Source organism: Tenebrio molitor, chromosome Y, assembly GCF_963966145.1.
Source record: "Tenebrio molitor chromosome Y, icTenMoli1.1, whole genome shotgun sequence".
In the NCBI taxonomy this organism is placed as follows: Eukaryota; Metazoa; Arthropoda; class Insecta; order Coleoptera; family Tenebrionidae; genus Tenebrio; species Tenebrio molitor.
This window is the reverse complement of record NC_091056.1, coordinates 3,178,357-3,203,464: the sequence shown is the minus strand read 5'-3', so window position 1 is coordinate 3,203,464 and position 25,108 is coordinate 3,178,357. Positions and strand designations below refer to the sequence as shown.

The 25,108-nt window shown below is 35.2% G+C and overlaps 1 protein-coding gene across 1 annotated transcript; it reads left to right on the top strand.

Moving 5' to 3' along the window:
* The first annotated feature begins 23,376 nt into the window (after positions 1-23,376).
* Positions 23,377-23,820, top strand: LOC138140587 (uncharacterized). Its single transcript, XM_069061650.1, has one exon. The coding sequence runs from the start codon at positions 23,377-23,379 to the stop codon at positions 23,818-23,820; it is 444 nt and encodes a 147-aa protein (XP_068917751.1).
* The last annotated feature ends 1,288 nt before the right edge of the window (positions 23,821-25,108 follow it).

Sequence of the window (25,108 nt, the reverse complement as noted above, 5' to 3'; positions counted from 1 at the left end):
GACGGAACATGCATCCTGTAACTTGTGCATTTGGAAAAACCTCATTTATGGCGATGATTGCGGATATTTCAAAATCGGTTACTATGCTTTCAGGTCTAAGCGTTGGCTCAATTTCCATCAACTTCTCAAATACTCTCTTATACGTTGCCTGTTATTTATTGTTTAATAATACATAAGTATATCATAGGTAGCGCTCTGTTGTTAATCAACGCATGAACAGTATACATTTGAGTGAAGAAATGTGGAGCTACCTTAAATGTGCCATCAACACCATGGCTACATGTCTTAGTGCACATTATTCCGTATGATATTAGAAGAAATTGCGTCACAAAACGAATTTGGGATAAATTTCAAAATTCACCGAACATGTACTCTATAATACAAGACATGGCAAATTTACCACCGTTTAGATTAAAATCGCGTAAACCACTTTGGAAAGAAGAATTTCTCATGCAACCATTTTCCAAATCTGATTATTGGAAAGCAGCCTGGCAAGAAGCAGATATTTTCAATAAAAATCTAATTGAGGATCCTTCAAAAGAAATTTCGGGATTTCACCTACCCAGGAAAATCTGGTGTAAATTAAATCGTTTTAGAACCGGCCATGGCAAATGCAATAATATGCTGTTTCACTGGCATATTCGTGATACCCCTTCTTGTGAATGCGGTGCAGAAAAAGAAACCATCCAACACATTGTGGAAGAATGTCCCCTTACTAAATTCCAGCAAGGTTTCTCCAAACTACATCTACTTACCGAAGACGCCCTAAATTGGCTACAACAAATTAAAAACATATAATTTACGATTACACGTTTAATAATTGTCCAAAAATTCTGAAACTCGGTAGGCACAATCTACAATTAATATTCTATGATTGAGCATGATCAATTTTTTTCAATTAAATTTTTGTGATGGAGCTAACTTTATAGCGATTTAATATCAAATTGGTCCAAATATTGAAAGCTTTTTTTTGCTCTACTAGTTACAGAACTCCTCACCTTTTTGATTGATCCACTCCCGACTTTGAATTATAATTAGGTAATAGTGAAAATTGCGATCAAATATCAAGTTAAAGAAAGCTGGAATCCAAGACCGTTTATGGTAGAGCTGAATAGGACAGCTCGTAATGTGATGGCCCCCCAATAAATCTTTTTGACGCAGGGCTGTCGGCTACCCCGAAACCATTTTTCAGGTCAGTACTGGTGAAATTCCAGTTTATGATAGAAACGATTCGCAGCAAGTAAAGGATTTTTCTTTAAATGAAAAATAGATATTTTAGAAAACTGACTATTGAATAATTTCAACTTCATTACGTAATGTATTTGAAAATTTCTTCAGAATGTTTGCTGAAATTGCTAGGCGTAAAATAGTCGAGTTCGGCCCTGACAGGGTAAGTACCTGCAGTTTAGCGATAGGGTATTGTAAATCTTACTTCTGGTTTGGTTTGTGATTAGGCACTTAGTGTAACTGCGTCATAAATTCCTGTCAGTTGTGCGGCACCTTCTTTGACCCTGAGGAATTAGAGGAAACTTCTCAAGAGGAATTCCCGAATTCATAAACTCTGATGAATTCAGCTCATCTATATCGTTCGATCCAGATCATTCGGGTCCGTCTACGTTACAAAGAGATCAAAAAGAGTAAAACAGTAAACTTCTACTGCATCGTGGACTATGCCCACTGGGGACATCACGTCAAAAAAAACGCACCCTATTGCTCTATCTCTGTGGTGGTGTGGAAAAGAATAAAAAGTACAAAAATAAAAGAAATTCTCAATTTCTACACGCTGTAACTACGAAACTATTGATCGGACAAAAAAACATAAAGAACAAAAAATGTAGAAAATTGCATGCTCTACATTTTCTATAATAACTTAGATAAAGATATCTCGCACGGATAATGAAATAATCGCAAAAATGTGATTTTGCACCCCTATTCTCCAGTATGGCGGGGCGAGCGGCAACCCCCCAAGGTCGCAAACTCAACAATATTAATAATATGCCTGATAGAAGACACCTGCCAAGTATAAACTTTTCTGTACCTTTTGCAAGGTAAAACTCTCTATTGATTGGACTATACCTCAGATCAACAAAATCAACGTCGAATTTCTATCTGAAGCAAGTCAATTACCTTATTTATAAGACAATTCTTAAAAATTATATGAAGCCTTCATAATTCTACGATTCAGACGTGATTTTCTTGGGAGATTTCAATATGCCTGATTACATTCTGTGGTCTCAGAGCAAATCGTCATCTTCAGTTTACACACATTTTTCATGCTTTTGCAATTTTTTTACTTTGAATCAATTCAATAATGTAGCTAATAACATGGGAAAACTGTTGGATTTAGTTTTGAGTAATGGTTCATGTTGTGTCACCAAAGCTAATGATATCCTTCTTAGAGAGGATAAATACCATCCTGCATTACACATCGAAGTTTGTGCTGAATTTTGTGAAAATTTTCCCACTTCTACTTGTGACAGCTACAACTATAAAAAAGCTGATTAACGTGGATTGTATCTGGCATTGTATCATGTTGATTGGACGGTCATTGACAGTATTCCTAATCCAGATGAAGGTGTTGACTTATTGTATAAAGCACTATTCTCGATTTTCGACGAGTTCGTTCCCAAGAAACGTCAATCACTTGGTTCATATCCGTTGTGGTTTAATAGGGAAATCATTGGTCTGATAAAAAGAAAGCATAAAGCATTAAAGAAGTACAAACATTCCAGGGCAATTGAAGACTACATTTGTTTTAAGAGCCTTAGATCGGAAGTGAAAACTAAAATAAAAGCTGCATATAGGAACTTTATAGTAAACATGAATGATAAAATCAAGACAAATCCTAAATGTTTCTGGGGATATCTGAATTCAATGAGAAAAACAACTTCAATTCCGGCTGTTATGAATGATAGAGGATTAATAATCAAAGATCCTAGATATTGTGAACAAATTTGCAAATTACTTTTCCCAGTCGTTTAATAGAAACAGCATTTCTAGTATTAGTACACACAACCCAACAGTCAATCAAAATGTTTTGTATGTTGACCGGGTAACAGAAAGGGAAATAGTATTAGCGATAAGTAAGCTAAAGAACAATGAAACTTGCGGTCCTGATCAGATACCTTCTTTCCTGATTCGTGACTGTAGACATCTGTTGGCACCTCCGTTAAAAGTAATTTTCAACTCCATAATTAAGTGTTCTGCGTTTCCGGTTAAGTGGAAGGAATCACGAATTACTCCGGTTTATAAAAATGGTGACAGATGTGAGATAACTAATTACAGACCTATTGCCATTATTAACAACTTTTCAAAAATATTTGAACTTGTACTTTTTAATCGCATCTACAGTCATGTTGCACATATGACATCCTTCTTTCAGCACGGTTTTCAGGCCCGAAGATCTACGGTTACAAATTTACTTTCGGTAACGCATTTTCTCCAAGTAAACTTGGACGCTCGTAAACAGATTGATGTCATCTACATGGATTTCTCAAAAGCGTTCGATCGTGTTGATCACAAGTTACTCTTGACTAAACTGGATAGTTTTGGTTTTTCGGACAATCTAATTCAACTTATTGCGTCTTATCTTAGTGACAGGGCCCTGTTCGTTCAGTACAGAGGTTTTAGTTCCGGGCTGTTTCAGCAACTTTCTCGAGTTCCTCAGGGATCTGTCCTTGGTCCTTTGTTCTTTGTTATATTTAGCAACGACATTACTGACCTCCTGGATGTGCCTTTTCAACTCTACGCAGATGATCTAAAAATTTATAATGTCATAGAAACCGACGAAGACTGTCTTAAACTACAGCGCAATATTGATCTGATTCAAAACTGGGCAAGAACTAACAACCTTCTTCTTAATATTAATAAGTGTAATGTAGTAAGTTACTCGAGGGGGGACACTATTATCAGGTTCAACTACTCGATTGAAAATTCGGCATTACAGCGCACAGTGGGCCGAAATCCCGAAAACCTGGTCATAGGTCTCCAAAAAAAAATTCCCATTTAGGAACTTTTTACTTATGGAATATATGTAATGGCCCCCCTAGAATCTTTCAGAGCTTTTGACCAGTGCAAATATTTGGGGTTTCTATTATTATATTCCATTTGGAAAGTGAGCGTCGAGCACCCTGCATTTCGTGTCCTAGCCGCGCAAAAATATTACGTTTTAAAAACGGCGTACAATTGTTAATTATTGGTATTTGAACTTCGTGTAAAATGGATTCTTCTCCTAAATTTAAGTAGAATAATGTTATGTAACAAAAAAAAACCTTTAACCCGAACTAATTTTGTTATTACCAATTCACTGTCCAGTAACTAAACGCGAGCGCGCGTCAGATAATTGTGATAAATATGATGCAAAGTCAAAAGTCCCACGGAGTCCCACGGTCAAACTAATTTCTTAATGTTAATTACACGTTTACCTTTTAATATACAAAAATGCAGCTGCCTTTACCTGCCTTTTTGCCTTCTAGCCACAATTTTGCACGCTCGTGTAACAAACGAATATTCAAGTGCGTTTAAGAGGCCATGTATATAAATGCTTTTTCGCATGTATATACATCGTATGTGTATATAAAATGCATTTTTGAATAAATACTGATAACAGGGAACCGGTGTTACATATACAATGAATCATACATTTTTCATTTTGCTAATTTTTTATATAAATTCATTATATCTACCGTTTATTTTTAATACTTTATTTTTAAAACTTTTTAATATTTTGTATAACTTGTATGATATTACATAAACTATGGGAGATGATGTTTATTTGGAAAGAAGATAATTTTTTTTCTTTTCAAAAATAGTTTGAATCAATGAAGCGGAAAAAGTTGTTGAAAATGAAATGAGCAGGAGATGAAGGAAACCTATTTTAATGTAAACTAACCATTTAATGTACGATTTTACTGACTTTTAGTAGTTATAAATTTAATATAGATAACGAGAAGCTTGTAAAATACAATTTAAGATTTGAATAAAATGAATATGTCAATGGAATATATTCTATAAAGCACATTCCTATAAATCTCCATAAACTGAATTTGCTTAACTTTAAAAAATGTCATTTTGTTTTTAAAAGGTTAATGTTCCCTTCGTATTAATATTAAACGACATTGAAAACTCCCACATACTGAGCTTGGTGGGGTTTTGTTAACTTTTGGACAAAAATGTACGCCATTTTGGATCCGCTATTATGTTTCTTGACATATTTCGTGTTCAGCGTCATTGAAAACCCCAAATACCGGATTTGGTGGCGTTTCGTTAACTTTTAAATAATAAGGTCCGCCATTTTGGATCAGCCATTTTGTTTTTCGAAACGTTAATATTCAAATCGTATTGAGCGACCTCGAAAACCTTCATATCCTGATTTTGATAAAATTCTGTTCATTTAAAAAAAAATTGTCGCCATTTCGGTTTCGCCATTTTGTTTTTTTACAAAATAAATTGCAGATTCATAACCAGCAACCTTGAAAACCTCTATGTACAAGATTTCATCAAAAACCAGCTATTCACAGCGCGAATAACCAGCGAACAACCTTCGTGACCAGGTTTTTGGGATTTCGGCCCACTGTGCAGCGTGTTAATGAGTTTAAAGATCTGGGAGTTGTGTTCGATTCCAAACTTACATTTCGGAGTCACGTTGAATATGTTCTGTCTAAAGCGTATAAATCTCTGGGCTTCGTCATACGAAATGGGAAATTATTTGATAATCCACAAACTCTCCTTTGTCTCTATAAAACGTATGTAAGATCTACACTTGAGTACGCCAGTATTGTTTGGTCACCCTGTTACAAAGTTCATATTTGGTCTCTTGAAAAAGTCCAGAGACGGTTTGCCAAATCTTTCATGTATTTTTCTTCTGGTGAGTATCCACAGAGAGGTGTGCCACACGAGACCCTTTTAGAGCAGGTGCAGATTCCATCCCTAGCTTCTAGGCGTAAATTAGCCAGCATTAAGTTTCTCTCAGACGTTTTTAATTGCTCAGTTGATTGCCCCTACTTGTTATCTCAGTTTTCCATCAGAGTTCCCTCTTTTAGTTGTCGTAAGCATGGTACCTTATATCTAGATACTGCAAGAACCAATCTGCTACAATATTCTAGCCTATATCAGATGGTTAAGAATTACTCTGATGTGGAGGGAAAGTTAGACGTTTTTTGTACCAACAGGCAAGAGATCAGAGCACTAAGTTCGTACACAACCTAATCGAGTTTCCATAGTCTTCTCGCCATGAGAATCAGTAGTATTAATAGCTGATCTTTTTCAGTTGACTCGTAATTGGGTTTATACACCTGTGAGTCAGCTTTACAATAATAATAATAATAATAATAATGTGGATAACACTCCTCTGTTAGAAATAAGCCCAATGTGGACTGAAAAGTGTCCTCCCCAGGAAAAAATGTACCTGGGTGATAATGATAGAATGTTCAATGAAATTTGTAACTTTGTTTTTTACTCGATGAGTCTGCCGCACAGTTATGCTGCAGCAGAAAGGATATTCAGCAAATTAAATTTAATAAAGACAAAAACTCGCAATAGACTGCTCCCTAATACGTGCAATAATTTAATGCTTTCCAAAGAGTTATCACATGATAAAAAATGTTTTACTTGGAAACCATGTGAAAAACTCTTGAAAAAGACTGTTCGTTGTAATTCCAAATTGTCCAAATAATGAAACCAAATATTTTGTTTTGTTAGCTGTTATGAGGTTGTTGTTTACAGAAATATTGTATTTTTTTACATGTCTAATTTTATAATAGACGTAAATTTTAATGATTTTAGTTTATTAGGTACTCTTCGTTATTCGTGACGTCATAATACACTAAACTTTTACTACAGTCTGTCGACCACGCATTAAGTGTTCCCTCACTAGAATAAAACCTAAAAAACCACCAAATAAACCACACGGAGCTTATAAACCTTGGGTTTTATTCGAAAACTCAAAATTTCTGGGTTCATTTTACGTCACGAGTTACTCTTCCCCCCGCCCCCCAATTTTCAACGAGGCAACCTACTATACAAATTAGTCAGTTCTAGAGCTTGTGCCAACTGTCATGATCGATGACCTTGACAAAAGCTGCGCGAAGGCGGAGCCCAATTTTGATAAGTGAAACGTAGAAACGTCGGTCGTTTAGTTCAAATTTTCAGAGTGGCGGCAAATTTGCATTTTACACTGTTCAAGGATTTGGATTAGAATGTCCGACATTATCTAAGGACTTGTCGGCTTCTCCCCAAATAAATATCAACATAAATTAGCTCACCGACGTTTTTAGTTCGAATAGTACAGACGCTTCGGTACGCATTTTGGTTTCGGCGTCATCGATCATGAGAGTTGGCACGAGCTCTACCAACCTTGACTTCTCCTATCCCCCACCCCATCTAGTGGCAAGTTTGCTAATCTAGTGCTTTTTGCAACAAACGTTTAGTGTCAGGTTAGTTCGACGTGCTGGCAATGCCAGGGTCGCCAGATGTGGCGCTTTAGCGCCATTTTGGCGGTATTTTCGGTGAGGTTGGCTTCATTTTAAGGGTGCTGTGAAGTAAAATAAAATTTTGGTTTCGTGCAATGTGGGTTGCATACTCTGCAAACGTTGAATCTATCATGACGTCTGTCAATCTTAACAAATTTGATACATAGATTATGTTCTAAGTTTAATATACAGTGTGGAAGCTACTTATGGAATAAATTCAGTAATTTCAAAACTAATGACAATTGTCGAAATCACTGAAACAGGTCAATTTTTATTTCTCATAATGCTTATTTTAAGTTACTTCACTTGTTCATGACATCATCCATTTTTGAGTTACGACGTCATCACCAATTTTTCTGATAGACCTTTCTATTACCTAAACGATGAATGAAAAACATTGGTACCTTACATAACAATTTTTTTGAGAAAATAACAAATTTTACTTCAAAAATTTAATTCAATTTTTAATGTAAAAATTTTAATTGACCTTAAAAAAGCAAACAAAGATCTAAGGTTAACAATAAAGTGTAACGCAAATGTTGAAATTGTCCCACGCCAACTCACCGACACTTTGTACACTGCGCTCAGTAATGTCACGGCTGATTTGTTTCATTTCAGCGCAAATTCTCTGGCGTAAATCTTCTAAATTGTTTGGTATATTAAAATAAATCTTCTATTTTAAATAATACCCATACAAAAGAATTTTTATGTTAAAAATTAAATTGAATTTTTTGAAGTAAAATTTGTCATTTTCTCAAAAAAATTGTTATGTAAAATACTAATTTTTTTTCATTCATCGTTTAGCTAGTATAAAGGTCTATCAGAAAGAGAAGAAAAAAGTGGGAGTTGTCATTTAAAAAAAATGAGTGTGACGTCATATCTCAAAAATAGATGACGTCATAAACAAGTGAAGCTACTTAAAATAAGCATTATCATAAATAAAAATTGACCTGTTTCAGTGTTTTCGACAAATATCATCAGTTTTGAAATTACTGAATTTATTCCATAAGTTTTCATTTTAGTGATGTAGAATTAGCTCGTCTAAAAGAAAAAGATATTGGAGACTGGTGGCAAATTTCCAAGCAAAAAAATTTCGAGACTGTACTGGCTTTTCCACATTTATCTCTTTTAGCTAAGTATGTTTTTACATTACCGCATGTAATGCTGACAGTGAACGTATATTTTCGACAGTTAGTGATGTTAAAACAAAAAGGCGGAACCGACTGTCTCATGAAGTTCTAAATTCCATTTGTATAATTCGATCGTATTTACAGAGTAAAGAATTGGATTGTAAAATATTTGAGTGCAATGCAGACATGATGAGAGATATGAAGTATAATGTATTCTATGACCATAAACATTAATTTTAAACGTTCTTGTTCTGTTTTAGAACTTTATTTCTGTGAAGTTTTTACATCCAGAATTATTATTTTGTTTTGTACTATGCTGGACAAGGAAAATGGGGCAGTGGTACCAATCTCTTGACGCAACCTGTGACAGTGAAAATGTATTTCAAAATGTATTTAATTTTTGTTTGTGTGTCACGATGACAATAAAGAACAATTTACAGAGATTTTCTAAAGTGACAGACCATTTTCCGTGTCCGGCACGATAAATGTTTTTGAAATTATTAAAATATTTTATAAAGAGTTAGTGTTTTAATTTTGAGGGGAAAAAGGCGGGAAAATTTAAAGAATATGTAGGGATTGTGCTTCATGTGATGAAGGAATTGGCAGCTTGAAAGGTTACCATCACTGCTCAAGTTAGTTTTTTAGTAGTACAGTTAGTGTTGTCAACCCTACGAATTTTCGTCTCCATCTCGGATTTTAGGATTTTCGTACAAAATCTACGGATTTTTTGAAATATAAGTCGATCAGTATGTTGAATGGTATTTATTAGAAATTATAAAAAAACTAGGATTTATTATGTTTAGATTGGTACCTCTTGCGGCGCGGTCACTGCTGTCAGTCACAGAACTGTCAGTTGTCAAAGGCCGCATTGTAGCAGAGGCTCTGCTTAGTCTGCGGGGATGGGACATTTCGCCGCCAGCCCTTTCGCCACGGGGACGTTTCGCCGCCATTTGAATCTCATCACAGCTGTCATGATAGATTCAATATTTACAGAGTATGCAACCCACATTTCTAGAAACCTGAATTTTATTTTAGACCACTAGAGTGTATACCGGTCATTTAATTTATATATATTATCCGTTCACGATTCTTTCAAATTCGGACTGTCTATGAAAATCTGACATTTTAGTTGGCAATATTGTGATTTGGCATCAGAATAAATCTATTTTAGATTATAATTGAATTACACTGAATCAATTAGGGAATTGACAACAAAACGAATATTTAATGACGAAACGTCATATGGCAGGACCTGACGCCAATCTAATATAAAAATATCGTGGCCTCCTGCGTTTTTAAAACAATCATGAACGGCATATACAGGGTGTTTTCGAAGTTGAGGCGTTCCTTGTAACACGAGGTAGTATACATTATTCTTAAGAATTTTAGCCAAAATCTTCTTAGTAAAATGTTTGTATTAACGGAGATAATTGACTGTATATTTTTATTGTTTTCTAAAATTTTGAGTCCGGTCCTGTCTATTTCTCCGCTTAATAACTGACGTGGCCCAGGATGATGTCTTTCTGGAAATTGCTCTGCGTACTCTCTGGACGCCGCAGCTCCATTCTGATAACGTGATAACATTGCCCATACATTAGCAACATATCTGTAAGTTCATTATTTTCGTAATGATTAAGCCATTCCAACTAATTAGATGACAACTCTGACAGTATTTTTGATTAACGCCCATGCTCATTTGATTTTTTTGTGTCAATTCTAATTTCTAAAAAATCAGCGCAAATTTGAGCAGGACCGGTTTCAAAAATTTCAAAAAAATTAACTTATTGTATCTTCATTGCCGTACACATTTTACTAAGGTGATTTTGGTTAAAACTCTTTAGAACAACGCATACTATCACATGTTAAAAGGAACGCCTCAACTTCGAAAACACCCTGTATATTATATTTAACATTGCCCATACTTAGTCCTTACGTTTAGTTAAAAAAAACACGTCAATGAATGTATGTAATCGAATAACAATGTTACATCAAAATATCTACTTGACATTTAAAAAAAATCTCAAGTTGTTTGAATTATTACTGTGATAAAATAAATTTTAAAATATATTCAACAGTAATATCCCAAGTGCATGAAAATAACCGATTAAAATTTGACGTTTTGTCAAAAGGTTTTGCTTAGAAATATGTCGTAGCACGAGGGATTTTGGGTGGAAAATTTACGAGAAATATTTATTTAAGCAAAACGTTGCGACAAAAAACTTCAAAATTTAATCAGGTTATTTTCATGCAAGCGGGGTATTCGGAATTATTATTTCCTGAATTATTATGAACAAATAGATTTTATAACGAATTATTTGCAACATCTTTGACAATGATTGCAAAAAATTCAGAAGCGAGTAAATTTTGACACATTGATATTTACCCGGCTAAATTTTGACGTTTCAAATTTAACCGATATAAAAACCAGAAAAACCATAGCAACTACGGCTTTTTTATATGAATGAAGGAAATAATAAACGGAAGAAAAAATACACAATGCATTTATTTTATATAATGTCAATCAGAGAATCAGAGCATTGAATCATCTTTTTAATAACAGACAATGGGAGTTTCAAATGAAGCAAAAAGTGTTATGGGTCTGTCACAATAGTGTTAATTTTAGTGGTACCTAATGTTATAATGTTAGTGGAGAAGGCAATGGTGATGTTAGTAGTCCAGTGTTCACAATAATGTTAACGGAATGTTACTCTTACAGCTGACAACCTGGTGTGAACTGTCACTGCGCCTGCGCGTGCGTGAAATTCTCGATGGTGATTGGTAGATGTTAACGAAGATGTTATTTTCTGGATCTCTTAACATCGTTTCTAACATTAACATCACCATCACCATTATTGTGAACGGTTGAACGTTTCACCAATGTTCTGAAGATTCTGGCTAACAATAACATTAACATTACCATTAACACTATTGTGACAGATACATTATTCCTCTGAAGTTTTTGCGTAAAATCAAAAAAAAAAATTTTTTCCCTCTTGTAGGTAAACTCAATCCGGGGACGTACTGTATATCTGATCCTGAAAGCCCGCCCAATAAAACTATAATATTCACCAAATACAGAGAGCGCCATTGTGTAGTTGTATTTCCTCAAGTGTTACTTACTATTAAATCTACTATTTACTAAGAACGCTCCATGCAGATGAGGGATTGAATATTCGTTCGGAGTTTCTACCTGATTTGACAAGAATTATGAAGAAGACAAAAATGAATCTTATCGTAAAGTATTTTTAGGGTAAAATTACGATGTAACGGTCGGTACCACCATCTTCATCTGGTGTCCCTTGGGTGAAAAATTGAATATATCCACACGAGTCACGTCACACCAGGGGTTTTTCCAGGTTACTTGCACCCTGTTTATAAAAACTTTGTACATAGCTAATAGAGACCAATGCCGTAACACGCAGACCAATAAATTCATCTCAACAACACGTCTTTTAATCGATCAGGTGAGAAAAATATGGTACTCAACCCTTCTACGGCTCAGCCTCACATTATACATAACAAATTTTAAATCGTAATGTCGTTTCCAAAGAATCAACGCAATGAGAGTCATTGATAATCTATGTTTAATACCCCCCTCGTTAAAATTCCATTAAAAAAAATCTTAAGGGCGAGGTTACCTGTAGGATTTGGTAAAGACAAAATTGGATAAGGATTAAATTGATTATTTTACTATAGGTACACAATAACAAATTTTCAGAATATAAAAATATAACGTTAACGTTCAGGTATCAGAGAGATAGACGCAATTAATCCATTAATAAATAAATGACTCTGACAAGAAACGCTAAAAATCCTCCTTTTAGTAAGTAGTATTGCAAATGCTGCAGAGGTGACTATCACGGTGGAGTAACGGAAATAAAACGCCATGAACTTACGACAAAACACACAAGAAATGCTTCATCTATTAAACGACAGCAAACAATATTGGACTCATTCAATGATAAAAATCACCTAGAAACCAAAATTAAAGAAGCGGAACTTCACATTGCAGGGTTTATTGTTGAACACAACTTATCTTTCAACACTGCTAACCATTTAGTGAAGTTGATTAAAAATATCTGCCCACTAGACAAAATTGCTCAAGGCATTCATTGCTCAAAAACTAAATGTACTGATTTAGTGAAAAATGTAATGGGAGCATTTAATCAAGAGAAATTATTTAGTTTGTTAAGGCAACAAAAGTTTTCTCTAGTGATTGACAAGTCTACCGACAAAAGTACAACTAAACATTTATTTTAGCTTTGATAGCTCGTTTTAAAGACAATTATGTAACAAGAGATGCGTTTTTAACTCTAATTCCAGTAAGTGACGGTAAATCTGAAATGATCTATACTTTAATTAAAAGTTTCTTTACAATAAATAATATTCAATGTTTGCGGCTGATGGAGCCAACGTCATGATGGGGGAGCGGCAATCTGTTAGTACATTACTTAAAAATGATGTTCCAGAATTGCTTGTGTTCAAATGTATTTTCCATTCCTTTGTGTTGTGTACTTCATATGCTTGCAAGAAGCTTCCTGATAGCATAGAAAATTTGGTGAGAGAAATGTTTAAATTTTTTCAGTATAGCGCAAAAAAGGCTAGTGAATTAAAGGAATTTCAACAATTCTGTGATTTAAACCGCAAAAAATATTACATCCTTGCCAAACTCGATGGCTGTCTTTACAAGCAGTGGTAAAACCTATTCTTGAGCAATGGGACGCGTTAAAATTATTCTTTATAAATGAGGCAGCTGAAATTATTTTTAATAAAATGCACGATGTTTTTAGTAAATTATACCTTCAGTTTTTAGATTTTATTTTACCGTACATGACCGACCTTAATAAGGAAATGCAGTTGAAGACACCAAAAATTCACATCTTATATTCCAGAGTTGAGTGCGTTTATAAAACTATACGTGAAATGTTTACCAAAAAAGAATATTTACAAAAAACATTACCACTTTCTAATATTGATTATAAAAATCCTCATAATATTCGTTTGGTAGAAGATATATCGTCGACTTGGAAGAAGACCGTCATAAGTAAAAAATTTTAGTTTTTAAGAAATTGGATGGTAACAACTCTAAATAACTCATATTTTTATTCCCTAAGAGCGTCACAAGTTAAACTCGTTCTGTAATCGATAGATGGCTCTTGTAACAAATTGAGTTTTCCGCACTTTGTAACATATTTAGGTGGAATACAGTCACATCTCAGTATTGTCGTACCTATCATTTGTTGGAGTAACGTGTACTTTTTTCGACAAAAGTGACACATCTTGAGAAGTGACGTTATTTGGTTTTTATTGTTTGGTGCAATACCGTCATATTTTGACTTAATATAGTCTTCTCCATAAGGTAAGACTAAAGCATTCAATAATTTTATTGCTTTTGAGTATTATTTCGGAATATGCCAGTCTTCAATAAAAATTATTTTACATAAGTCTCAATGGTCATGCAATATTTCTAGTTATGACCCTTTTGTCTAAAAAAAAAATAGTATCATTTTTATAATAAGACTTGACATAACCTAGAATATATTATTGTAAAAACCTCGAAATAATTGTGTCATTCGTAATTTTTGGTTCTGTAAGGAATGAATCGCTCACAACTTATTTTAAAACTTGCTAGAGAGCAGAAAGAATGTGATACGGGAAAAGAAATATTGTCTGCTTCTACAGAAACCGCCATAAATGTCGGTACGGTCGTTCACACCTCTAAAGTTCTGGCAGATATCAGTAATAGCCCTATTAAATATAACCTAATAGAAGATTCTATGAATAAACATAAACGAGACGGAGGTTGTGTGTTTAAATATCATAATAAATAAAAATGAACTATAATGTCTGTGCCCTGTTTCAGAATTTATGAACGATAATATAACTATAGAAAATAATGATATAAATCTTCCTAGTACCAGTTATGCAGATAATAACTGGTAAGTACTTGTAATAGAAACTGCATGATTGAAAATTGATAATAATTCAGATTGCTTTGTTCCTAAAGGTGCCTCATCTTCTAAAACTATATTTTGCTTCAATGAAAACGATGATTCTAGTGATGAAAGCTTTGTTGAACCATTTGGCGCTGGGCATTCCGATGCAGATCCTGATTTTGTTGCAGAACCAAAACACTCATCTTCATCATCTATTCATTCTGACTTTGAAGAAGTTATCGATGAAATTCGGAATGACACTGACAAAACTAAACGTCGTCGTTCAGTACAACATCCTTCTCAAATAGAGAAGACTTTTAGTCGAAAACGAAAGAATAATAAAAAAGATGAGTGGCAAAAAAATAAGGCAAAAGAGCTTAGAAACAAAGGAATGTGTTATGAATCCATGCAAGTAAAAAAAAAATGACGGAACTATAGAACGGGTTAAAAAAAAGCGAGATGCAAAAAAAAAGTTACCTCCATGTGGTGTAAAACGTCGGCTAAAGTGTTTTTCTAAATTTACTGAGGAAAATAGGCAAAAAATATTTGTCCAGTATTGGGAAATGGGAAATCTCCAAAGACAGCGCGATTTCATAATAGGTGCAATAGAGTTTATAAAGCCAAAGTATGGGTATGAAAAAGCCGAAAGTGTACGTCGTTTAAATAATGCATTTCACTTAGATTGTGAAACAAGAAAAGTTCGTGTCTGCAAGCAGTTTTTTATGGCAACCTTAGGAATAAATAGTAGAATAATACGCACTGTAATTGAGAAACAAGAAACCTTGACTAAAGGAATAATTGAACCAGAGAAAAGAGGAAAACATACCCATCATACTGCAGTATATTGAAGGTGGAAAGTTAATAGCTGATCTATACAGAGAGTACAAGAAGTATTGTCAGGAGCAAAACGTGTCCTATGCGAACTACTTGAATTACTACACGGTATTTAATAAAGAGTTTAATATTGGCTTTTTTAGCTCTAAAAAAGATCAATGCGAGCTATGTCTTGCATTTACAGAAAGAAGTCCAGAAGAGAAGACAGAATTGCAGGAAAAATATGACACTTACGAGAAAAAGAGCTTTCTCCAATAGAAAAAAACAAAGATAAATCTTCAAACAGCGTGGTTGCTTTATTTGATTTGCAAGCAGTATTGCCATGTCCAGTAGGAAATGCATCGTCCTTTTACTACGTATCTAAACTAAATGTGTTTAATCTAACAATGTATAAATTACAAACAAATGAAGCAAGTTGTTACATTTGGCACGAAGCACAAGCCCACCGAAGGGCAAATGAAATTGGTTCATGTGTATGGAACTATTTGACAACTATACAAGAAAATATCTATATATCTTCAGACAAGACAAAGAAAGTAGATGTTATTTTCTACACAGATAACTGTACGGGACAGAACAAAAACAAATTTATAATAAGTCTGTACATGTACGCTTTATCAAAACTTGAGTCCATTCTATCTATAACTCATAAATTTCTCATTACTGGGCATACCCAAAATGAGGGTGATAGCGTCCATGCAATGATCGAAAGAAACGTTGAAAAGTTTAAAAAATCTGGACCTATTTTCGTGCCCGAACAGTACATTTCAATTATCAGACAAGCTAAAAAAATGGTAAACCTTATCTAATTAAAGAAATGTGTCATGAAGATTTTTTCGATTTGAAAGATCTTTCTAACCAGATAGCCATAAAAAATATCTATAAAGATTCTGAAGATAAAACAGTCAAAATGACTGACATAAAAGTTCTCATGGTAAATAAAGAAAATCCCAAGATATTACATTATAAAACGTCTTATCAACAGGAAGACTTTTTGTCAATAAGTATAGTTAATGCAAGACGCCAAGAAAAAGATCTTCAATCAATTAAGCTAAACAATGCCTATAAACAACGACCAGGAATTACAGACGCCAAAAAGAAAGGAATTATCTCCTTGATTGAGAAAAAAATTGTACCTAGATACTATTTTGACTTTTACAACAATTTATAGTTGACTTGATTCTAATGTATTTGTTTTTTAAATTGTATAATAAACGTAATTTGTTCATGCTACGGTTTCAGTAAATTAATTATTTATAACTGCCCTCAATTTCAATTAATAATGTTGGTCATTTCTTCAAAAGCTTCTCCCCAACATTAATGTATTTTGATTTGTGACGGTCTTCTTCCAAACCAACGATATACCTAGGAGGTTCTTTTGCAGCATTAATTTTTTTGTACCCGAAAAGACATCCCTGCGGGTGACTTACTTAAATTTCGGTTGTCATGTTTAAGATTCTATCAAGAATTACTTGACCAGATTAATTTAGGGTTTCCATTTAAAAATTATTGTTTAAAACTAATGAATGCAATTGAACCAAAAAATGTAATTGGAAAAAACGTTCCTAGTTTAGTACCCTTCGCGTTATACTTTTTAAGCGTGTGAACGTAGATTTAAATGAACACAATTTAAATACAGCAGGATTTGATTAATTTTGTTTTTGCAAAAGTAGGTAAAGGAAGCGAAGAACAAAGAAATGAGTTTGATTCTTGACCGCCGCGCTATGATGGAACAGTCTGCTCAGCATGCTTGAACGTTTCTGTAATGTAAAAGTTTGCATCGACAAAGCCTTCATAGACATTATGTGCAAGAAAATACCGGCTGCTTATGAGCGGCGTTTGTGCAGACTTTAATTTTTTTTTTTTTCAATTATTTCTTGGGTAATTATCCCGGCAATTTTGCCGGAGTACATACACCATTACGGATATTACTATCAAGTAATAGTGCAGTGCTTATCAACATAATTACCGGCGTCTCGCCTCCGCATTTTGACTTTGTTATTTATATGATCATCATTCGCCTCATAATCATTTTTTTTTCTTTGGAATTTTTGGAAAAACTGGGTCTACATCTAATATATCTGCAATTTCCTTTGCGGAATTAATTACACTTTCAAAATTTTCAGCTCTGTATGTCAAAAAGTTTGACATTTGTCATTTGATTAAAATCTGCAAAAGTGCAAAATAAAACATTTGTTGAGCCTAACAAGTCTAAGGCCCGGTGGTATAAAGCAATGTCAATTCGTTGTTAAAGTTAACATACTGTCAAGCGATCTGATTGGGGGATATTTAACATTGGATTTGAATCAGCCAATCAAATGGACGGATTTTCGACTTGACGCGTAGTTGGCTGACACGATGTTAACTAAGCTTTATGCAACCGGGCCTAATTATTTTACAGCATTCAAACTAATCAGACACGAGGCGAAGGCGAGTGCGAGTGTTTTTGCGATGTAATATACCCATACCAAGGTTAAGTTTATTACCTAATTGTGTAAGAAGTTTTACTGATTTGTGGTGACCATTCTAAATAATTAAAGTTTCTTAAGTATTTAAAAAAAAATCGTTTCATTTCTTGAAAAATCAATATATCAATATATGGCTGGATCCGCGCTGGAATGATGTTGGTACAGCAAAAATCCAGCTGGATTTAAAACGCTGCTGGATTGTGTCTTCTACGGAACCTCATCTTATAACACAACCTGAACTAAACGATTTGGTTCGGGATCTGAAACTATGCAAAGAACAGGTCCAATTGTTAGGGTCACGTTTACAAGAGTGGAAACTTCTTCATAAAAATTAAAAACACTCGAATATCCATATATATAAAAAACGACATGAAATCCTGAGTGTCTTTTACGAAATCAAAGATGATTTTTGTTTTTGTAATAACATAGATGCTCTAATGCAAAAACTGGGCTTCAACCATAATCCCAGGGAATGGCGTCTATTTATAGATTCATCTAAGACAAGTTTAAAGGCCGTTTTGTTACATAATGGTAATTAAAGACCATCGATTCCCTTGGCCCATTCCACAACCAGTAAAGAAACATATGAATCTATGTCGACAATTTTAAACTTAGTTCAGTATAAACGGTATCTTTGGCATATCTGTGAAGATTTGAAGGTTATTGCCATCCTACTTGGATTACAAGGTGGTTTTACCAAGTACTGTTGTTTTCTCTGCCTCTGGGATAGTCGTGCTGTTCAGTCACATTATAACGTTAAACACAGGCAGCGACGAGACAGCTTTGTTCCTGGAGAGTATAACGTAAAATTTGAGGCATTAGTAGACCCAAAATTTGTTATTCTTCCGCCATTGCACATAAAATTGGGTTTAATTACACAGTTCGTGAAACCCTTAGATAAAGACGGCGAGTGTTTTAAGTATCTCAAGATTAAATTTCCAAAGTTGAGCGACGCCAAAATTCGAGAAGGAATATTTGTTGGTCCGCAAATAAGAAAGCTCTTCAAAGATCAAAATTTCCAGGAAAAAATGAACAATTTGGAACTTGCCGCCTTGACTTCTTTCTCCCAAATTTGTGCACATTTTCATGGGAATAAAAGAAGTTCAAATTACACCGAGTTGGTGGAAGATCTTTTGGTCAATTACAAAGGTCTGGGGTGTCGAATGTCGCTTAAAGTTCATTTTCTTCACTCTCATCTGGAATTTTTTTCCGCGAATTTAGGAGCTGTCAGTGATGAGCAAGGTGAACGATTTCACCAAGACATCAGTGTCATGGAGAGACGATACCAGGGGAGATGGGATCCCGCTATGATGGATGATTTTTGTTGGGTTCTACAAAACGAAGACGATAGCCCCCATAAGAAAAAAAATTATTTTGTACCTACTGGATTGTACTGGTACTTAATTGTCCTTTTCTGTGTTAAAGTTAATTTGTACATATTTATAAAACACTTTTCAAGAGAATTATTATTAGTTTTTAAGTTTTTTTTACTGTTTCAATAAGAATGCCATTAATGCATATTGGTTGTCACCTATTGTTCTTAACTCGGAATCTAGACGTGCTAGAATAAATCTGTTAACGTTTACAGATTCAGCAGACCCTAATTACCCCAGATCAGGTGTTTTCATTGCAGTTATAAAAAAAAAATAAAAAATGTCGGGTAGTGTAATGAAGTGTTTTTCGAATTATTTCATTTGACGTGTCATCTATTCAAATCGGATAAAAAATAAGTAACATCCAGTGTCAAAGATTTTTCGTCAGTCACCCTGTATATAATTTTTCTACCTTCTTGTTTAGAAAAGTTAAATGCTGTTAACAAACTTTTTCTGTCTGAAAATACGGATCTACTACAATTGTTGGAAGATTTTACGGGGTCATTATAAATGATTGTCTCATCGCAGTAGGTGTTGGTGAGGTAGTTGAATGTGCCGCAAGCTTTATAACATGAGTGAGACTAGCATCGCCGATTGGTAGCGCTGCTGGCGGTAGTGTAAATTTGTCTACTAGTTTGTCTAACCTTGCGAAGCTAGCGGCACATTCCAATTTTGTGTGGGTTTTCAACGCCAACTGCGATGGGACAATCATTTATAATGACCCTGTATTTGTTATTGCATGAATATTTGACAATCCTCATTCCTCCAATGCGATTAAACAAAATATTAAAACATGAAATAACAAGCTTCAATTTTTTAGATTATGTAATGGAAGTAAATTACATTTGTTGTGAATACAATTTCAATAGAGAATCATCTAATATTGAACAAGATAAAATTGTAATTATTAAAACTAAGTGTGTAACAAGCGTACGAGTAGTTCCGACTTTAGGCGACAGAGTATCGCTGCTTACGCTCACCATCGCGCTACCCTCACCCTACCGTTTTGACTCTCCCGGCTGCGCAAGAGGAATCTACCCCTATAAGATCTGCGACACCCCGATCAGAAGACACACGGCTGAAAAGGCCAAAAGCCTCAGCACCCAAACACACTTGTTCAATGTATTAACGGGCCTTCAAATAAATTTATATTTAGAGCAACCTATGGAAATTCAATTGTTTGCAACATTTTTCCAGCGTAGAAAATGACACAAGAAACGTCTGACATTTTAACGAAATAAAATTAGGTAGAAAATATTTTTAACTTTTGTAGTGCATTCTCCCTATTCGTGGATTCTGCACTTTCAGAATGGAAATTTATGTCACATTCTCAATGGTCCAATAATAATTGTAGTACTGAAAGTTTCTGGGTGGAAGTATCAAAAATTACGACCCCAGAGGGTAAACGGAGATACTATGTTTACCATTTTCAAATGCCCAAGTAGAGAGAGCATTTTCAATTATGAATATTGTAAAGGATAAACTTAGAAACAAAATGCCCGTTTCTACATTGGATGCAATAATGAAGGTTGATGGGTCCACGCGCTGGATGTACAGTAGACACTCTATACTGTGAACATCGGGTAACGGAAACCTCCGGCTAACGTGAACAGCGTTGTTCATTGCATTAACCACTGTATAACGTGAACATGAACCTGTCCGCTAACGTGAACATTCAATTCCAGCTGATTCTGGACTTTTATCGTTCTTAGAATTACAACTCCAGACACAATATGCCCAACGAGGAACGTGGCTCATTTCGTTTTGCTTTAGTTAACTCCGTTACACAACATAGTGCGTACCATTTGCAATGTCTCTAAAAAAAACAATGTGCTTGACACTTCGCGAAAAAGCTCTTGTCATTGAAGAGCTAAATAATGGTTTAACTGTAACAAGTTTATCTAAAAAATATGGTGTGGCAAAATCTACAATCTGCAAAATAAAAAAGAACAAGCAAGTGATTTTAAATGCTGTGACCGATACCTATGTTGGACCGGGGAAAAGAAGAACGTTAAAGAGCTCTGAGTTACCAAAGATGGAAAAAAGACTATACCACTGGTTTACAACTCAACGAAATAAAAATCTTGTAATGTCTGGTGAAATGATAAAGGAAAAAGCAAAATTATTACACTCTGAAATAAAGGAAAGTTCGAAGGAATTTACTGCCAGTGAGGGATGGCTACAAAGGTTTAAACGACGTTTTGGTATTAGGTTTTTAAAGGTTTCTGGAGAAAAACTTTCCTCGCAGCCGGAACTTGTAGATCCTTTTAAATTAGAATTAAAAAACAAAATCCAAGAGCTAAATCTCACATTGGATCAACTCTACAATGCTGATGAGACCGGTTTATATTGGAAACTTCTGCCAGATAGAACATTTGTTTCGTCAACAGAAAAGACAGCTCCTGGTCGAAAAACCGAGAAGCAACGAATCACTTTTTTTGCTTGCACCAATGCTACTGGAAACCATAAAGTTAAACCACTGGTTATCGGTAAAGCCAAAACACCACGAGCATTTAAAAATTTTGCCTGTCCTGTGGATTATGACCATTCAAAATCTGCGTGGATGACAGCAGCCATCTTTAAAAATTGGTTTCATATGTCTTTTGTACCGCAAGTAAGTTTTTTAATGAATCGGTCTTGCATTGTGTGCCCTTTTCTATTCTGGTTATAGGTTAGACGTTTCTTAAAAAGTAAAGGTCTCCCAATAAAAGCCTTACTTGTGTTAGATAATGCCCCATCACATCCACCAGAAGAAGATCTGAAGAGTAAAGATGGGGAAATAGTAACAATGTATCTACCACCAAATGTTACTCCACTTATCCGGTCCATGGATCAAAATGTAATCAGACTGACAAAGCTGTATTATAGGAAAAGCCTTCTTGCCAGCATTGTAGCAAATGACTCAAACATCACCGAATCACTAAAAAGTTTGACCATTAAGGATGCGATTGTAAATCTAATGGGCGCATGGAATCGTCTTGATTCAAAAATGATTGCAAAATGCTGGAGAAACATTTTACAAGTTTCCGAAAATAATGAAGACGAAGACGATTTGCCCCTGTCAGTTTTAAGGACACGGTACCTAGACAACGTAGGTTCAGTATCTGAAGTATCAGATCTGCTCAATACAGTGTTACCGGAAAATACATTTAAGGAGGTAGATGTGTTGGAATGGAATAGCATCGACGATCAGTGTACAAATCAAAGTGACGATGAAGACAATGAGGTTGTTGAAACTGAAGAAGACCGACCAATTTCAGCTACAAAAATTTCACCAGAGACTGCAATAAATGCTTTGAATACAACAATTCAATGGGCAGAATGTAGCGGGATAAGTATTGCAGATGTTATGGTCCTCAAACAGTTACGGGAACAAGCAGTCAAGCAGACAATTGAACAAAAAAAGAAACAAAAAAAAATTTTAGACTTTTTTCAGAAAATATAATAATGTAGTTTGCATTTATAAATAAACTGTTTAATATTTCACTAATTATTATTGATTAAATCAAAGCTATTAATGCACAGAAACTACCTTTCGTTAATGTGAACAATTCGCTAACGTGAAAAGTGCCCGTTTTATTTTGTTCACGGTATCGAGTGTCTACTGTATTAATTTTCAACCTTCAGACAATAAGAAAAAAGATTTTATTCAGAAAATATTTATAAATGTAAGGGAGATGAAAATGCTATAGATGTGTTTAATGTACACATCAAAAGTTGAACACTTTTGGAATATAAATCCGAAGTTTTTTAAGGGCCTTACCGAGTTAAATTTTGAATAAAAGGCTTTCGAAAATGGACTGAATAACATGGCATCTTATGGACAGGTGTTTCGCGGGCACATAAAAATTGAAATTGTGCAGTTAAAAAACATTGATTTTATGAGAAAAAACTACTGTAAAGATAGAAAATAACTTAAGAAATTCGTTGATGCCCTTAATTACCATCCTTACCGGGCATTCCAAAGAGAAAAATTGCGAAAACTAAGAATAAACAGCTATTAATGCGGAAGTGTCATCCATTGTGCAGACGACCACGTGACTCACCACCAATGCTAACGCAACGCGACCAACTCTTGAGTCACACACCACATCCAAACAACTGCTTATCAGCCACAAAGCAATGGTACAGTGGAACGGTTTCACAGGTCCCTGAAAGCAGCATTGATGTACCGTCAAGCCTCTTGGTCGGAAGCGCTGCCCCTAGTACTGAGAGGTCTCCGGACAACGATAAAAGAAGACCTCGAAGCTTCACCAGCCGACCTGGTCTACGGCACTGCATTGCAATTACCAAGAGACATGATCCGAACCAGCACGCCCGCTTCCATGGACAACCAAGCACCAACACCCCACTTTGCAGAGGAACTGCGGTCGCAGATGAACGCGATCCCGTATACGGCTTCACAGACACACGGCAAGAACCCAGTTTACCTCCCAAGAGACCTGCAGCAAGCCAAATACGTATTCGTCCGAGTCGACGCCGTGAGGAAGCCATTACAGCCTCTTTACGACGGTCCATACAAAGTGTTGGCAAGGAACCCTAAATATTTTTCGTTGCAGATCAAAAACAAACGCAGCAACGTCTCAATAGACAGGTTGAAGCCGGTGTAGCTGGAAACAACAACCGAGAACCACGTCGGTGACAAGAGCGTGAGCTGCCAAGGATCGACCAGTCCCGGTACTACCAACCATGGTACCAACGCACATCGGACAAGGTCAAACAATTCCCCAGACTACGCGCAGATGAATCGCACAACACGATCAGGTGTGAAATTTCCAACACGATTCGGCGACATGTTGCAAGTGTACTTATTGTGAGCGCTGCTTTTATGTTACCTTCTCCGTTTCTATCATTTGTCAACCTACTCTTGTAAAACTCTGTAAATATCCGTTTCTAACATTTGTCAACCTACTTTTGTAAAAATTTGTAAGTATTCGTTCAAATGACATTTTCACTGGAAGGGGGGGTACTGTAGCGCCGCCTCTTAGGCGAACAAGTATCTAATTTCAAATCTGGAGCTACCCCTACCCCCACACTCAGCAACGATCAAGGGGGGAGGTCGAATGAGAAAAATCTCTCTCTCTCTCGTCCTTCAACCGCCGCAGAAAAAGCAGCTCGTGCTCGTAGTCGAACAAATGTAATACGCAACAGCAAAATACACATTGTATGTAAGTTGAATCGTCTCTGTGTACCCCCTACACGTCAGTTAACGCGATATTATTTTGTTTTAAGAAAATAAACCAATAATTTTGTTTTCTGTTTTAAATTTGTTTTATTTCGACTTGAGTACTGGAGACTGGAGCAGTTTCAGTCATGAGTCTAGAATCTAACAGTCAGTCACTGAGTCTTGCTCTCGTAGTATGCATCGTAGTCGTTAGTTTTTGCTGTGATTTTTGAAGTGAAACTTTTTATGGGAGGGGTTTGAAATTCTGATCGGCAACCTTTTTGTGTGACGAAAAGTGGTGGGGGTAAACACTGTCTCGCACAACGGTTGCGCCAATATTTCCATCTCACTTAATTTGGAGTCTAATTATGTAAATTAATCTGTTTGACACGATACAAACATACAAAATAGTGTATACTTCTGTCTTTGTCACACTCACGGCATTTATCAGAACAAGAGCGTGGCGTGAGAAAAAACGTACGAGTGAAGTGACAGTTCAGAATGTGAAAAAAACGGTGTAAATAATAAAGACAATGAACCTTTGTCACTATGGCCTTATCAGAGAAGAATTTATTCCAAAAGTTTAATTGCACATTTCGGTAACTATCTTGAAACAAAGCAGTGGATAAAGCTAACAATATTCTTTATTTACAGAAATCGTCCAATAAATTATTGGCGATTTTGGCTACCGTTGGGGGCGCTACTGAAACGGACGGTTGCCAAATTTCAAGTCA

Coding starts and splice junctions, on each gene's coding strand:
- LOC138140587 (XM_069061650.1), top strand. CDS start 23,377: ATGTACCGTCAAGCCTCTTGGTCGGAAGCGCTGCCCCTAGTACTGAGA.